Genomic DNA, 17,807 nt, shown 5'->3' with positions numbered 1-17,807 from the left:
TGCCTCTGTCCTCACCTCCTCTGTCCCCCTGTCACTGCCTCTGTCCTCACCTCCTCTGTCCCACTGTCACTGCCTCTGTCCTCACCTCCTCTGTCCCCCTGTCCCTGCCCTCACCTCCTCTGTCCCCCTGTCCCTGCCCTCACCTCCTCTGTCCCCCCTGTCCCTGCCCTCACCTCCTCTGTCCCCCCTGTCCCTGCCCTCACCTCCTCTGTCCCCCCTGTCCCTGCCCTCACCTCCTCTGTCCCCCTGTCACTGCCGCTATCTCACCTCCTCTGTCCCCCTGTCACTGCCTCTGTCCTCACCTCCTCTGTCCCCCTGTCCCTGCCCTCACTTCCTCTGTCCCCCTGTCCCTGCCCTCACTTCCTCTGTCCCCCTGTCCCTGCCCTCACCTCCTCTGTCCTCCTGTCCCTGCCCTCACTTCCTCTGTCCCCCTGTCCCTGCCCTCACCTCCTCTGTCCTCCTGTCCCTGCCCTCACCTCCTCTGTCTTCCTGTCCCTGCCCTCACCTCCTCTGTCCTCCTGTCCCTGCCCTCACCTCCTCTGTCCCCCTGTCACTGCCGCTATCTCACCTCCTCTGTCCCCCTGTCCCTGCCCTCACTTCCTCTGTCCCCCTGTCCCTGCCCTCACTTCCTCTGTCCCCCTGTCCCTGCCCTCACCTCCTCTGTCCCCCCTGTCCCTGCCCTCACCTCCTCTGTCCCCCCTGTCACTGCCCTCACCTCCTCTGTCCCTGCCCTCACCTCCTCTGTCCCCCCTGTCCCTGCCCTCACTTCCTCTGTCCCCCTGTCCCTGCCCTCACTTCCTCTGTCCCCCTGTCCCTGCCCTCACTTCCTCTGTCCCCCTGTCCCTGCCCTCACTTCCTCTGTCCCCCTGTCCCTGCCCTCACTTCCTCTGTCCCCCTGTCCCTGCCCTCACTTCCTCTGTCCCCCTGTCCCTGCCCTCACTTCCTCTGTCCCCCTGTCCCTGCCCTCACTTCCTCTGTCCCCCTGTCCCTGCCCTCACTTCCTCTGTCCCCCTGTCCCTGCCCTCACTTCCTCTGTCCCCCTGTCCCTGCCCTCACTTCCTCTGTCCCCCTGTCCCTGCCCTCACCTCCTCTGTCCCCCCTGTCCCTGCCCTCACCTCCTCTGTCCCCCCTGTCCCTGCCCTCACCTCCTCTGTCCCCCCTGTCCCTGCCCTCACCTCCTCTGTCCCCCCTGTCCCTGCCCTCACCTCCTCTGTCCCCCTGTCACTGCCGCTATCTCACCTCCTCTGTCCCCCTGTCACTGCCTCTGTCCTCACCTCCTGTGTCCCCCTGTCACTGCCTCTGTCCTCACCTCCTCTGTCCCCCTGTCACTGCCTCTGTCCTCACCTCCTCTGTCCCCCTGTCACTGCCTCTGTCCTCACCTCCTCTGTCCCCCTGTCACTGCCTCTGTCCTCACCTCCTCTGTCCCCCTGTCACTGCCCTCACCTCCTCTGTCCCTCTGTCACTGCCGCTGCTCTCACCTCCTCTGTCCCCCTGTCACTGCCTCTGTCCTCACCTCCTCTGTCCCCCTGTCACTGCCTCTGTCCTCACCTCCTCTGTCCCCCTGTCACTGCCCTCACCTCCTCTGTCCCCCTGTCACTGTCACTGCCCTCACCTCCTCTGTCCCCCTGTCACTGCCTCTGTCCTCACCTCCTCTGTCCCCCTGTCACTGCCTCTGTCCTCACCTCCTCTGTCCCTCTGTCACTGCCGCTGCTCTCACCTCCTCTGTCCCCCTGTCACTGCCTCTGTCCTCACCTCCTCTGTCCCCCTGTCACTGCCTCTGTCCTCACCTCCTCTGTCCCCCTGTCACTGCCTCTGTCCTCACCTCCTCTGTCCCCCTGTCACTGCCTCTGTCCTCACCTCCTCTGTCCCCCTGTCACTGCCTCTGTCCTCACCTCCTCTGTCCCTCTGTCACTGCCGCTGCTCTCACCTCCTCTGTCCCCCTGTCACTGCCTCTGTCCTCACCTCCTCTGTCCCCGTCACTGCCTCTGTCCTCACCTCCTCTGTCCCCCTGTCACTGCCTCTGTCCTCACCTCCTCTGTCACTGCCTCTGTCCTCACCTCCTCTGTCCCCCTGTCACTGCCTCTGTCCTCACCTCCTCTGTCCCCCTGTCACTGCCTCTGTCCTCACCTCCTCTGTCCCCCTGTCACTGCCTGTCCTCACCTCCTCTGTCCCCCTGTCACTGCCTCTGTCCTCACCTCCTCTGTCCCCCTGTCACTGCCGCTATCCTCACCTCCTCTGTCACTGCCTCTGTCCTCACCTCCTCTGTCCTCACCTCCTCTGTCCTCACCTCCTCTGTCCTCACCTCCTCTGTCCTCACCTCCTCTGTCACTGCCTCTGTCCCCCTGTCACTGCCTCTGTCCTCACCTCCTCTGTCCTCACCTCCTCTGTCCCCCTGTCACTGCCTCTGTCCTCACCTCCTCTGTCCTCACCTCCTCTGTCCCCCTGTCACTGCCGCTATCCTCACCTTCTCTGTCACTGCCGCTGCTCTCACCTCCTCGGTCCCTCTGCACAGACTCATCCATTCTCCTGGTCTATCACTTTAAGCGGAATGATGACGTAATATAGGCGCCGGATGGGCTGGTCCTCTCGGCCTCCGTACGTGTCATTTACAGTTGAAGGGTCACAGTTGCACCATAGAACAATCCGCAGGTTGCAGTCCTGTCTCTAGTGTACTGAGATCCTACCACCCGCGGAAGATAACAGGTGTCTGTCTCCGGGAAGATGGCGGCCGGGTCCGTCTGGCTCTGAGAGTAGAGTCCGGCAAAGCAGACAGGACGGGTGGGCTGGAGGTAAGTGCGGTGCGTGATGGCTGCTGTCTGTACTGAGATCAGTCACTAACGGCCCGAGGGTGGAGAGGAACCGAGGAGGATAAAGGGGGGACGGGGAACTGAGGGGAAAGGGGAACAGAGGAGGACAAAGGAAGGACTGTGAACCGAGGGTGGAGGAGCCGATGGGAAGGGGGACCCGAGGGTGGAGGGGAACCGAGGAGGACAAAAGGGGGACGGGGAATTATAATTTAATAATTAACTGAGGGGAAAGGGGAACCTCTGAGGACGGGGAGCCTCTGAGGACGGGGAGCCTCTGAGGACGGGGAGCCTCTGAGGACGGGGAACCTCTGAGGACGGGGAACCTCTGAGGACGGGGAGCCTCTGAGGACGGGGAACCTCTGAGGACGGGGAGCCTCTGAGGACGGGGAGCCTCCTGAGGACGGGGAGCCTCCTGAGGACGGGGAGCCTCCTGAGGACGGGGAGCCTCCTGAGGACGGGGAGCCTCCTGAGGACGGGGAGCCTCCTGAGGACGGGGAGCCAGTGATGCCCATTTTGACATAGATGGCCCAACTGTCACCTTCCCCGGTGGAGGCTCCTACGTCCGCATGCTAGAGCTGGCCATTTTCCGGCTGCTCCGGCCTGTGTCAGCATGCCTCCCCCAGATGCCCGTGTCCCCCTGTATCGGCTCCAGGTGTCCTCCCTGAGGCCTCGGCCATCCTCTCTCACACGTCACATGTGATTTTGTGCTCAGACACCCATTACAGTGGGTGGAGATGCCACATAAAGCCGGGCTGTGACGGGGGAGGGTGTGAGGACGCTCGCTGCTTGTTCTGGCTCCATGGTTTCCTGGGATCCTGCAGATCGTATATGTGCACTCTGATGTAGATCTGCTGATATAATCGCCCTTTCCAGACTTTATCTTTCTCTGTACAGGAGGCCGGACGTCTCCCACCCTCACCCCCGCCCCCTGCATGGACCGCAAGCGTAAGCTGATCACTGATCCCTTCAGAGTGAAGAGACCGAGGGAGGAGAATCTGAAATCTGATGTGAACGTTTATCCATCACCTTATCCAGGTAATGAGAAGACGGCAGCTACACCGCGGCCGCAGGAGGCGACATAAAGGGGTGTCCCATAGTCTACATGTGTGACATCCATGGAGAGGGTTGTGCATGTACAACCATCTGTCCTCTCACGGGGGTGCGCATAGGACCCTGCTCTCCATACAGCCGCGGTCCCAGTGGTCCCACCCATGCCAAGAACGTAGCAGACAGCAGTCACTGTTTACAGGGAATCTCTCTAGGATTTTACCATCTGACCTCAGAGCAACATGACGTAGGGGCAGAGACCCTGGTTCCAGTGATGTCACTTACTGGGCTGCTTGCTGTAGAATCACTGACTGTCCTCATTGACCACACACTGTCGGATATGTCTCTTTAGATCATCAGTGTAATTATTGGCAGACCCACATAGGTCATCAAAGATGCAAAAAGTTGCCCCCCCCCACCCCACCCCACCCACTTTATCTTGGCCTGTGACTGCTGAGTGTCTGGAGTGATCATATAAAGGATTAGCAAATCCATTAATTCAAATCGACATAGAATTTCCCAAAATTTGCAGATTATTGCACATTTTTGTGGGTTTTTTTAGGCCAGGAAAGTTGAAAATCATTATAATACCATAATCGCCTACTAACGAGGAACTCATTAAGAGATTAAAAATATAACTATGCATCCACATACTGTATCTCGCCAATATTGGACCAAAACTATTTCTTGCCCTGGTCAGCCTCAGACGTCTCCGGACTGCTTCATCTAGCAGGATTCTGATTGCTTTCTACAGGGAACAATATCACTTATAAATGAGGCCCAGTATTTATGTGGAACTTTCCATGTGTGTGTATATGTGTCCTGGGCAGTATTTCACGTTTTATGTTTTGTCAGATTTCACAGAGAAACCTCAGGAAGCCGTCTCCTATCTCTGGGCGCTATTCCCACGTAAACTATTCAATGACGCTCTCTCCCCCATGTTCTTAAGACATCAACTATATAATCTCATCCGAGATCGCACCACTGTAGATAGATTACTGGTGAGTCTTCCTGGTTATATATCTGTATTAATAAGGATAACTGTGGAAAGAAAGGCGCAAAATAGGGTCTTACCCGGTATGACACATGGGGGCAAGTGTGGGTTAGTACACTCACCTGGAAGGGTTGTGCAAGTCACAACCCCTATGAAGGCACGTAGTAAATGTGGAAGGCAGCGGTCCCGCAGTGTAGATGTATTCCAAGAAGGTAGAGCAGAAAGCAGGTTTCAAACTCCGCGCCAAAACCACAGAAAATCCAGATGTTTATCAGTAAATCCTTTCTTTATTTATTTTTTCATTTTTTTTTCTTTTTTTTTTTTTTTTTTTTTTTTTTTTTTTTTTTTTTTTTTTTCACAGGTCTACGCGTTTCGAGGACACATCCGTCCTCATCATCAGGACAAAGTACAAAGAAAGACTATAGCAAACGGAGAGTCACAGCCTCCTATATATGTGTTTAGAAAGTGGCCACGTATACAGAGATTACGTCATCCACCTCTTCGTGACTCATGGACACGTGCAGCGGTGGATAAAGTTACCTTCATTGACAAACAAAAAAAAGAGGAAAAAAAAAGGAGGAAAAAAACGAGAGGGGGGCGGGGGAATTGAGGTTGAGGACAGAAGGAAAAAAAGGGGTGTATTTGAAGTGTTCACTATAAAAGTGAAATGTATTAGATGAAAAAATGTGACAGCTGTAATGCAAATATGTGCAGATCAAACATAAAATAAAAAAAAAAAATAAATAAAAAAAAAATAAAAAATGTGCATGAACATATTGGTGGTGAGTTTTAATTGTGTCATTATATAGGGAGAATATATATTAAACTAAAAATTGAAAATTAAAAATCCAAATTATCCGTAGATGCGTTTGGTTAAAAACTTTGCAAATGCGTTAATATAGCGCATGATAAAATGAGGAAAAATTTTTTTTTTTTTTTTTTTTTTTTTTTTTTTTTGTGTGTCAGTAGATATGGGATCTCAAAAAAAATGAGATGAATGAACGGGAAAAAACATATATAGAATGTTTAAATATAGAGGGAGGAGGAGGGGGGGGCAGCGCTCACAATGTGATTACTGCCTCTGAAATTTTAATGATGAAACTACTGAACAGAATAGAGAAAAGCCGGCAAAGATTACATGCCGGGAGAAAAAGAACAAGGAGCGCTTGCGCAGAAAGGTGACTGGAGGTTAAAACCGTGGGAAAATGTTTCATACGCTTGCGCAGGGGTTAAGAGAGTTTAAAACCGTGGGAAAATGTTTAATACGCTTGCGCAGGGGTTAAAAAAGTTTAAAAACTTGGGAAAATGTTCAGTGTGACTGTATGCAGACGCAATATAGGCAGCCGTGAACAATAAATCACAGAGTGCCGGTGTCATGAAAAACAGATACGGGAAAGCAAGCAAAGAAGTGATAACAAACAACAAGTGGATATATGCAATGATCCACCAAATAGTGTGCAAACATGGGAAGTGAAAAAAGCAGCGATCATGATGGGTTTACAACCTCTAATTATTTAACAGCGGGTTTAAATATACGGGAGTGCTTGGCATGAATACAACGCTGTGAAAGGAGTGTTCAGTGTTCACAAATCGTGAAAAAGTGCAAGAATCCTGAAAGGAAATGTGGAAAAAACAACCACATGATGATAAACAATAATGATAAACAATAATGTGAACAGAAATGAATCTTTAGAAAGATACACGTAATAGTGTGTAAAATTATATATAAATTATATATATATATAGGAAAATATATATATAAAAATATAAATACATGAGAGTAAACAAAAAATTTTGTGAGAGTAAACAAAAATTTGGAAAAGGAAGGAAAGAAATGCCAAAAAGATACACACAAATGTATATATATACATATATGTGTCAAAAAATATATATATACACACATATATACATCCATAAATGGAATATATATATGATCTTGTGATCGTGTAAGACACAATAACTATAGCCGACCTGATGAGGAGATACAGGGCAAGACCGAAATGTGAAAAAGTATATATAAATATATATACTTATGAAACGTGTAAAAATTATTTTTATTATATTCTTGGGCCTGGAACAAAAAAAAAAGGGGGGGGGGGGGGAGAGAGGGGAGAGATCTTGGACATAAAACACATATATGTTAATTAATGTAAAAATATAAAAGTATATGGATAACATGCATATACATATATATACATGGAAAAAATCACAAATAAATATATGAAATTTTGAAAAAAAGTATGTGAAGGAGTGATAGGCAAAAAGTATAAAATATCCTAGGGGATTGTGATCTAAAAATATTTGCAAAAATGAGAAAATATATATATGAAAAAATGTGTATATAAAATATACATATATATACATATATATACATACACACACACATACATAAACACGAATCAATAGTAAAAATATTTCCAAAAATGAAAAATATATGAAAAGTACAAGTAAGTGAATATGAATCAGTAAGATGTAAAGCTATGCTTATGGTGAGGAAATTGATAGCCAAAAGAAAAAAGGAAAAAAAGGGGGGGGGGGGAGAAGGGGAAAATACTGTAGGATAGTGTACAGGGTGTCAAAAGATCAAAAGGTGCATTGACAAAGAAAATTATTCAAAATTCATAACATATATTATAATGCAAAGTAGATGAATCTTCATAAAATTATCAATATAAATGTAAAATATAGAAAATGAATAATAGTAAAATAAAAATATGAAGTATTACAGTATAAAGTTATGAGATTTCCTCAATAAATATATAAAATATATGTTTTAAAATATACATAAAAATAGCATGAATTATGTCAAAAAAATATATATATTTTCTTACATGAATTGCAATGCCTAAAATCAAAGGGACAAGTCTGTTATCAAATTCAGACCCATTGGTTTTAAGGTGTCCAATTTATGGATCCAAAAAGATTCCTTCTTGTTGAGGTTGTCCATTCTATTGGGGCAATTAACTGGGATTTGCTCTATGGGTGTGATATTAAAAGACATGGTTTTATTATGAACCAATGTGCAGTGCTTTGAGAGCCCATGTAGCATATAGCCTATTTTAATGTTGTGCCTATGTGAATTTAGGCGGTTGTGTAAAGCCTGACACGTTCTACCAATATATTGCTTACCGCATACACAGTCAATGAGATAGATTACAAAGTTGGACTGGCAGGTCAGGCGAGATTTGATTGGAAAAACCTCTGTACCATTAGAGGATTTAAAGTACAAGCGTTTGTGGCAAATAATTTTGCAGCAAAGACAATTTCTTGAGCCACAACGATAGGACCCTGGGGGAATAGTGGAATTATTTATATCCAAAGAAGTGGTGGTCCTGAGGCGGCTGGGGGCTAGTATATTCTTGATGCTCTGAGCTCTCCTGAATGTGATACCAGGTAGAGGGGGAAGGATGGTTTTAAGAAACGGGTCATTCAATAGGATTTTCCAATGTTTAGTGAAAAATACTTCTAATTCTGGTGTTATCACTACTGTAGGTTGTCAGGAAATTGAGAGAGAAGGCGTTCTCTGTAGTGGCTGTAGCTTGGTCAGAGGGAATTTTTGGCGTAGTTAGGTCTTTTTGTTCCATCAAAACAGTTTCTTGATACGCTCTTGATACTAGTGATTTGGGATAATTCTTTTCTTGGAACCGATCCCTAAGGATCTTGACCTGATTATTAAAATCCACTGAGCGGGAGCAGTTTCTTCTAATACGTTTGTATTGGTTAATTGGGATGTTTTTTAACCATTTATTATAGTGCTCGCTACTATAGTGGATGTAGCCATTAGAGTCTACTTGTTTAAAATACGTTTTCGTTAAAAACTTTGCCTTCTAAATGAAAGATGGTGAGGTCTAAAAAATTTATTTCAGATTTATGGAAAGTGGAAGTAAAACTGAGTCCCCAGTCATTGAGGTTTAGATGTTCCAAAAAAGAGGAAATATTGTTATACCTGTTGTCCCATATAATAAACAAGTCATCTATGAATCATAGATGACTTGTTTATTATATGGGACAACAGGTATAACAATATTTCCTCTTTTTTGGAACATCTAAACCTCAATGACTGGGGACTCAGTTTTTACTTCCACTTTCCATAAATCTGAAAATAAATTTTTTAGACCTCACCATCTTTCATTTAGAAGGCAAAGTTTTAACGAAAACGTATTTTAAACAAGTAGACTCTAATGGCTACATCCACTATAGTAGCGAGCACTATAATAAATGGTTTAAAAAACATCCCAATTAACCAATACAAACGTATTAGAAGAAACTGCTCCCGCTCAGTGGATTTTAATAATCAGGTCAAGATCCTTAGGGATCGGTTCCAAGAAAAGAATTATCCCAAATCACTAGTATCAAGAGCGTATCAAGAAACTGTTTTTGATGGAACAAAAAGACCTAACTACGCCAAAAATTCCCTCTGACCAAGCTACAGCCACTACAGAGAACGCCTTCTCTCTCAATTTCCTGACAACCTACAGTAGTGATAACACCAGAATTAGAAGTATTTTCACTAAACATTGGAAAATCCTATTGAATGACCCGTTTCTTTAAAACCATCCTTCCCCCTCTACCTGGTATCACATTCAGGAGAGCTCAGAGCATCAAGAATATACTAGCCCCCAGCCGCCTCAGGACCACCACTTCTTTGGATATAAATAATTCCACTATTCCCCCAGGGTCCTATCGTTGTGGCTCAAGAAATTGTCTTTGCTGCAAAATTATTTGCCACAAACGCTTGTACTTTAAATCCTCTAATGGTACAGAGGTTTTTCCAATCAAATCTCGGCCTGACCTGCCAGTCCAACTTTGTAATCTATCTCATTGACTGTGTATGCGGTAAGCAATATATTGGTAGTAGAACGTGTCAGGCTTTACACAACCGCCTAAATTCACATAGGCACAACATTTAAAATAGGCTATATGCTACATGGGCTCTCAAAGCACTGCACATTGGTTCATAATAAAACCATGTCTTTTAATATCACACCCATAGAGCAAATCCCAGTTAATTGCCCCAATAGAATGGACAACCTCAACAAGAAGGAATCTTTTTGGATCCATAAATTGGACACCTTAAAACCAATGGGTCTGAATTTGATAACAGACTTGTCCCTTTGATTTTAGGCATTGCAATTCATGTAAGAAAATATATATATTTTTTTGACATAATTCATGCTATTTTTATGTATATTTTAAAACATATATTTTATATATTTATTGAGGAAATCTCATAACTTTATACTGTAATACTTCATATTTTTATTTTACTATTATTCATTTTCTATATTTTACATTTATATTGATAATTTTATGAAGATTCATCTACTTTGCATTATAATATATGTTATGAATTTTGAATAATTTTCTTTGTCAATGCACCTTTTGATCTTTTGACACCCTGTACACTATCCTACAGTATTTTCCCCTTCTCCCCCCCCCCCTTTTTTTCCTTTTTTCTTTTGGCTATCAATTTCCTCACCATAAGCATAGCTTTACATCTTACTGATTCATATTCACTTACTTGTACTTTTCATATATTTTTCATTTTTGGAAATATTTTTACTATTGATTCGTGTTTATGTATGTGTGTGTGTATGTATATATATGTATATATATGTATATTTTATATACACATTTTTTCATATATATATTTTCTCATTTTTGCAAATATTTTTTAGATCACAATCCCCTAGGATATTTTATACTTTTTGCCTATCACTCCTTCACATACTTTTTTTCAAAATTTCATATATTTATTTGTGATTTTTTCCATGTATATATATGTATATGCATGTTATCCATATACTTTTATATTTTTACATTAATTAACATATATGTGTTTTATGTCCAAGATCTCTCCCCCTCTCTCCCCCCCCCCCCCTTTTTTTTTTGTTCCAGGCCCAAGAATATAATAAAAATAATTTTTACACGTTTCATAAGTATATATATTTATATATACTTTTTCACATTTCGGTCTTGCCCTGTATCTCCTCATCAGGTCGGCTATAGTTATTGTGTCTTACACGATCACAAGATCATATATATATTCCATTTATGGATGTATATATGTGTGTATATATATATTTTTTGACACATATATGTATATATATACATTTGTGTGTATCTTTTTGGCATTTCTTTCCTTCCTTTTCCAAATTTTTGTTTACTCTCACAAAATTTTTTGTTTACTCTCATGTATTTATATTTTTATATATATATTTTCCTATATATATATATAATTTATATATAATTTTACACACTATTACGTGTATCTTTCTAAAGATTCATTTCTGTTCACATTATTGTTTATCATTATTGTTTATCATCATGTGGTTGTTTTTTCCACATTTCCTTTCAGGATTCTTGCACTTTTTCACGATTTGTGAACACTGAACACTCCTTTCACAGCGTTGTATTCATGCAAGCACTCCCGTATATTTAAACCCGCTGTTAAATAATTAGAGGTTGTAAACCCATCATGATCGCTGCTTTTTTCACTTCCCATGTTTGCACACTATTTGGTGGATCATTGCATATATCCACTTGTTGTTTGTTATCACTTCTTTGCTTGCTTTCCCGTATCTGTTTTTCATGACACCGGCACTCTGTGATTTATTGTTCACGGCTGCCTATATTGCGTCTGCATACAGTCACACTGAACATTTTCCCAAGTTTTTAAACTTTTTTAACCCCTGCGCAAGCGTATTAAACATTTTCCCACGGTTTTAAACTCTCTTAACCCCTGCGCAAGCGTATGAAACATTTTCCCACGGTTTTAACCTCCAGTCACCTTTCTGCGCAAGCGCTCCTTGTTCTTTTTCTCCCGGCATGTAATCTTTGCCGGCTTTTCTCTATTCTGTTCAGTAGTTTCATCATTAAAATTTCAGAGGCAGTAATCACATTGTGAGCGCTGCCCCCCCCTCCTCCTCCCTCTATATTTAAACATTCTATATATGTTTTTTCCCGTTCATTCATCTCATTTTTTTTGAGATCCCATATCTACTGACACACAAAAAAAAAAAAAAAAAAAAAAAAAAAAAAAAATTTTTCCTCATTTTATCATGCGCTATATTAACGCATTTGCAAAGTTTTTAACCAAACGCATCTACGGATAATTTGGATTTTTAATTTTCAATTTTTAGTTTAATATATATTCTCCCTATATAATGACACAATTAAAACTCACCACCAATATGTTCATGCATATATTTTTTTTTATTTTATGTTTGATCTGCACATATTTGCATTACAGCTGTCACATTTTTTCATCTAATACATTTCACTTTTATAGTGAACACTTCAAATACACCCCTTTTTTTCCTTCTGTCCTCAACCTCAATTCCCCCGCCCCCCTCTCGTTTTTTTCCTCCTTTTTTTTTTCCTCTTTTTTTTGTTTGTCAATGAAGGTAACTTTATCCACCGCTGCACGTGTCCATGAGTCACGAAGAGGTGGATGACGTAATCTCTGTATACGTGGCCACTTTCTAAACACATATATAGGAGGCTGTGACTCTCCGTTTGCTATAGTCTTTCTTTGTACTTTGTCCTGATGATGAGGACGGATGTGTCCTCGAAACGCGTAGACCTGTGAAAAAATAAATAAAGAAAGGATTTACTGATAAACATCTGGATTTTCTGTGGTTTTGGCGCGGAGTTTGAAACCTGCTTTCTGCTCTACCTTCTTGGAATATATGGTTATATATCTGTACATAGCAGTATTATAGTAGTTATATTCCTGTACATAGAGGACAGTATTATAGTAGTTATATTCTTGTACGTAGGGGCAGTATTATAGTAGTTATATTCTTGTACGTAGGGGCAGTATTATAGTAGTTATATTCTTGTACGTAGGGGCAGTATTATAGTAGTTATATTCTTGTACGTAGGGGCAGTATTATAGTAGTTATATTCTTGTACGTAGGGGCAGTATTATAGTAGTTATATTCTTGTACGTAGGGGCAGTATTATAGTAGTTATATTCTTGTACGTAGGGGCAGTATTATAGTAGTTATATTCTTGTACGTAGGGGCAGTATTATAGTAGTTATATTCTTGTACGTAGGGGCAGTATTATAGTAGTTATATTCTTGTACGTAGGGGCAGTATTATAGTAGTTATATTCTTGTACGTAGGGGCAGTATTATAGTAGTTATATTCTTGTACGTAGGGGCAGTATTATAGTAGTTATATTCTTGTACGTAGGGGCAGTATTATAGTAGTTATATTCTTGTACGTAGGGGCAGTATTATAGTAGTTATATTCTTGTACGTAGGGGCAGTATTATAGTAGTTATATTCTTGTACGTAGGGGCAGTATTATAGTAGTTATATTCTTGTACGTAGGGGCAGTATTATAGTAGTTATATTCTTGTACGTAGGGGCAGTATTATAGTAGTTATATTCTTGTACGTAGGGGCAGTATTATAGTAGTTATATTCTTGTACGTAGGGGCAGTATTATAGTAGTTATATTCTTGTACGTAGGGGCAGTATTATAGTAGTTATATTCTTGTACGTAGGGGCAGTATTATAGTAGTTATATTCTTGTACGTAGGGGCAGTATTATAGTAGTTATATTCTTGTACGTAGGGGCAGTATTATAGTAGTTATATTCTTGTACGTAGGGGCAGTATTATAGTAGTTATATTCTTGTACGTAGGGGCAGTATTATAGTAGTTATATTCTTGTACGTAGGGGCAGTATTATAGTAGTTATATTCTTGTACGTAGGGGCAGTATTATAGTAGTTATATTCTTGTACGTAGGGGCAGTATTATAGTAGTTATATTCTTGTACGTAGGGGCAGTATTATAGTAGTTATATTCTTGTACGTAGGGGCAGTATTATAGTAGTTATATTCTTGTACGTAGGGGCAGTATTATAGTAGTTATATTCTTGTACGTAGGGGCAGTATTATAGTAGTTATATTCTTGTACGTAGGGGCAGTATTATAGTAGTTATATTCTTGTACGTAGGGGCAGTATTATAGTAGTTATATTCTTGTACGTAGGGGCAGTATTATAGTAGTTATATTCTTGTACGTAGGGGCAGTATTATAGTAGTTATATTCTTGTACGTAGGGGCAGTATTATAGTAGTTATATTCTTGTACGTAGGGGCAGTATTATAGTAGTTATATTCTTGTACGTAGGGGCAGTATTATAGTAGTTATATTCTTGTACGTAGGGGCAGTATTATAGTAGTTATATTCTTGTACGTAGGGGCAGTATTATAGTAGTTATATTCTTGTACGTAGGGGCAGTATTATAGTAGTTATATTCTTGTACGTAGGGGCAGTATTATAGTAGTTATATTCTTGTACGTAGGGGCAGTATTATAGTAGTTATATTCTTGTACGTAGGGGCAGTATTATAGTAGTTATATTCTTGTACGTAGGGGCAGTATTATAGTAGTTATATTCTTGTACGTAGGGGCAGTATTATAGTAGTTATATTCTTGTACGTAGGGGCAGTATTATAGTAGTTATATTCTTGTACGTAGGGGCAGTATTATAGTAGTTATATTCTTGTACGTAGGGGCAGTATTATAGTAGTTATATTCTTGTACGTAGGGGCAGTATTATAGTAGTTATAGTCTTGTACGTAGGGGCAGTATTATAGTAGTTATAGTCTTGTACGTAGGGGGCATTATTATAGTAGTTATAGTCTTGTACGTAGGGGGCAGTATTATAGTAGTTATAGTCTTGTACGTAGGGGGCAGTATTATAGTAGTTATAGTCTTGTACGTAGGGGGCAGTATTATAGTAGTTATAGTCTTGTACGTAGGGGGCAGTATTATAGTAGTTATAGTCTTGTACATAGGGGGCAGTATTATAGTAGTTATAGTCTTGTACATAGGGGGCAGTATTATAGTAGTTATAGTCTTGTACATAGGGGGCAGTATTATAGTAGTTATAGTCTTGTACATAGGGGGCATTATTATAGTAGTTATAGTCTTGTACATAGGGGGCAGTATTATAGTAGTTATATTCTTGTACATAGGAGCAGTATTATAGTAGTTATATTCTTGTACATAGGGGCAGTATTATAGTAGTTATATTCTTGTACATAGGAGCAGTATTATAGTAGTTATATTCTTGTACATAGGGGCAGTATTATAGTAGTTATATTCTTGTATATAGGAGCAGTATTATAGTAGTTATATTCTTGTACATAGGGGGCAGTATTATAGTAGTTATAGTCTTGTACATAGGGGGCAGTATTATAGTAGTTATAGTCTTGTACATAGGGGGCAGTATTATAGTAGTTATAGTCTTGTACATAGGAGCAGTATTATAGTAGTTATAGTCTTGTACATAGGGGGCAGTATTATAGTAGTTATAGTCTTGTACATAGGGGGCATTATTATAGTAGTTATAGTCTTTTACATAGGTGCGCAGTAATAATTACACAACTACAAGTGCTGAAATGCAGTGTGAAAAATTCTCTCTTGCAGATCACTTTACAGCAGAAGGGGGAGGTGTGCCTTGTGCAGCCCGGTTTTGATCCTGACACTTTCCTTGTGGTTAAAAAGGAAGATTTTCTTAGTGCCATAATCAGAAATATAGATGGACGGTCCGGAGCCCCCGTCGTCCGTCGCTTCCTGGACTCCAGCCTCTTCACTCCCTCTAAAATGAGTTACAACAGGGAAGAAATGATGGCGAGACACCGGTTCAGCGATGCGGAGATCACGTAAGGATGAGACGTTGTAGGGATGATCGCAGGGGGAAATGTGAGGAGTGAGTTCTCCTCTCCTGACAACGTCACCAGTGGATGAGGAAATTCAGGGGTGCAGAAATCGCAGTAACAATACTCTTTGATATTCTTTGGGGCAGAGTCATACTTTGGTTGTTTGGGTCCTACATTAGCTGGATGATTTGCAGGAAGATGTCCAGTGCTGGTTACTTTGAGCATTGTTTGCACTGAAGAATGAGTACATACTATGAGATGGGGATTTGCGGAGCTTCACCTCAGCCTGTTTTCCCCGCAGGCAGCTGGTGCATGCCGGGCTCCTCACTGTGAGAGATGCCGGGAGCTGGTGGCTGTCCGTCCCCGGAGTCGGGAAGTTCAGCAAACACTTTATAAAAGGTAAGAATGCATCCGTCCGGTACGGTCAGTCTCCGATGTGTCCTGTGACGCCGTCCTCTTACAAGATCCCACATTTCCATGTTTACAATGATGTTAGTCACATAGTGGCCCCCCATATCTCCTATTGTGTAATGCCCATAGTGCCCGCCTAGTAGTACAGTCCTTGTTCCTGACTCTTCAGTACTGATGCAGCCCTAATTCATCCAGGGTCCATGGCTGTAGATGAGGTCCTCTTAAGGTCCCGTTACACGCTATGATTTATCTGACAATATGTCGTCGGGGTCACGGTTTTCGTGACGCACTTCTGGCATCGTTAGCGACGTCGTTGCATTTGACACCTACGAGCGACTCCAAACGATCGTAAAATTAGCGAAAATCGTTGACACGTCGTTCATTTTCAAAATATTGTTTGTCGTTTGGAACGCAGCAGACATATTGCTACGTTTGACACCCTGCCAACGTCGAACAACATAGTTAGTGCGTCCATCATCAGCGACGCGGGCGTGTCGTTACGAGCAATGCTCCACGCCTCCTCCGTTCTGATTGGTGTCACGCCAGGGTGTATGCTATGGACAATTCTACGCCTCTGTCGTTGCCGGAATCGTTGGGAGGAATGCTGTGTGATGGTGTCCACACGACCGCCTTGGTCAAACAATATATCGCTGAACGATGTAGCGTCGTTTGTGAGATAGGTACGTGTGACCGCTACAACACGACCTATGAGCGATCGCGGCAAATCGTAGCAACGATCTTGGCGTGTCACATCGCTAACGAGATCGCTAGCAATATTGTTGTGTGTAAAGCGGCCTTATCTCCCCAGGGACAGCGGACATTACTGGCCCCGGTTACATCTCCAGGCCGCATGTGATCGCGCACTTATTCTTGTCTCTCTAATGATTTGCGGTTATATCTTTATTGTATTACACAGGACGGAAAGCTCTTATCTCACAGATCAGCCGCTCCCGATATAAAGAAGTCCTCCTCACCGATCTGTCCAGCAGAAAACCTCCCCCTGCCCTGAAATTAGGAATGGAGTATCACATCCACGACATCATTGGGGCCGGGCTAGTGGACTGGTGAGTGCAGAGATGTCCGAAAATAAGTGTGCGGACATTTGTCAGACTTTATCCTTTATTTAATAGGAGCTGAAAAATTTCCATTCACTGACAGCAAGAATAGATCTGTAATCTGGTTAATGATTACCCTGTAATCTGGTTAATGATTACCCTGATCCTCGCATGTCTTCTCTTTTTCAGTGTTCCCACACCCTCCGGGTCCCTTCTCCGGCTCTCAGACTCATAGCATTCTTTCCCTTCCCACCGTGCCTGTGCCTTGTCCTCCACATTCCTGCATCTGAAAGGATTCACAATAAGAGTACGATCACGCTAGCGTATAAAAAATCAGTCCGATTTCCATACAGAAAAGTTGGACAAGTTTCATGCGAGGTGTGCCATTTTTTTTATTTTTTATTTTTAGCTTAATTTTTTCTTCGCCAAACATTTGTGAGCTATACGTTTGCCAATAGGATGGGCCGTGTGACGTTCTTTTTTTTTTTTTTCTTTTTTGGTCCTCGCACCCATAGGCTTGCATTGACAACAGTCGTCTAATTTACATGTGCACTCGCATCATCCTACAATTTTTTTTTTCCTTTGGCTGAACACAGCTGATGGAAAAAAAACCTTGCAGATCAGCGCTGCCTCATTGAATAACTGGTACAAGTGCAATCCCCCCCCCCCTTCCCCTTTTTTTTTTTTCTTTATTGCACTTGTATTTATATACTAGAACGAGCGAATCCTCAGCCTCATCATCCACCTACATGACCACCTTCAACAATGTATATGTGGGGAATATAATAAATTAATTTTATTTATTCATCA

General features: G+C 42.4%; 2 protein-coding genes across 6 annotated transcripts in view; one reads left to right on the top strand and one right to left on the bottom strand.

Annotated features, from left to right (window-relative positions):
- DXO (decapping exoribonuclease) overlaps positions 1–2,800 on the bottom strand; it is an 18,101-nt gene extending 15,301 nt beyond the window's left edge. The window contains exon 1 of one of the 4 annotated variants that reach the window (XM_075323287.1): positions 2,465–2,800. In XM_075323287.1, the coding sequence (XP_075179402.1) occupies positions 2,465–2,522 (58 nt within the window). In that variant the 5' untranslated portion in view covers positions 2,523–2,800. The remainder of the gene's footprint in view (positions 1–2,464) is intronic. The other 3 variants (XM_075323288.1, XM_075323289.1, XM_075323290.1) reach the window with 3 other exon arrangements.
- Positions 2,582–17,807, top strand: WHR1 (winged helix repair factor 1). Of its 2 annotated transcripts, none has more exons than XM_075323291.1 (7): positions 2,582–2,789; positions 3,702–3,842; positions 4,710–4,855; positions 15,299–15,534; positions 15,833–15,930; positions 16,859–17,006; positions 17,187–17,807. In XM_075323291.1, exons 2-7 carry the CDS (start codon positions 3,740–3,742, stop codon positions 17,230–17,232), a joined length of 777 nt encoding a protein of 258 aa, XP_075179406.1. In that variant the 5' UTR covers positions 2,582–2,789; positions 3,702–3,739; the 3' UTR covers positions 17,233–17,807. The 2 variants fall into 2 exon arrangements, with proteins under 2 accessions (XP_075179406.1, XP_075179407.1); XM_075323292.1 differs by having other exon boundaries at positions 3,681–3,842.

The sequence above is a fragment of the Anomaloglossus baeobatrachus genome, chromosome 9 (genome assembly GCF_048569485.1).
Source record: "Anomaloglossus baeobatrachus isolate aAnoBae1 chromosome 9, aAnoBae1.hap1, whole genome shotgun sequence".
Classification (NCBI taxonomy): Eukaryota; Metazoa; Chordata; class Amphibia; order Anura; family Aromobatidae; genus Anomaloglossus; species Anomaloglossus baeobatrachus.
This window is presented reverse-complemented; position numbering and strand designations above follow the sequence as displayed.

Coding starts and splice junctions, on each gene's coding strand:
- WHR1 (XM_075323291.1), top strand. CDS start 3,740: ATGGACCGCAAGCGTAAGCTGATCACTGATCCCTTCAGAGTGAAGAGA. Junction 15,931..16,858: donor CAGCAAACACTTTATAAAAG/GTAAGAATGCAT, acceptor TGTATTACACAG/GACGGAAAGCTCTTATCTCA. Junction 17,007..17,186: donor GGGGCCGGGCTAGTGGACTG/GTGAGTGCAGAG, acceptor TCTCTTTTTCAG/TGTTCCCACACCCTCCGGGT.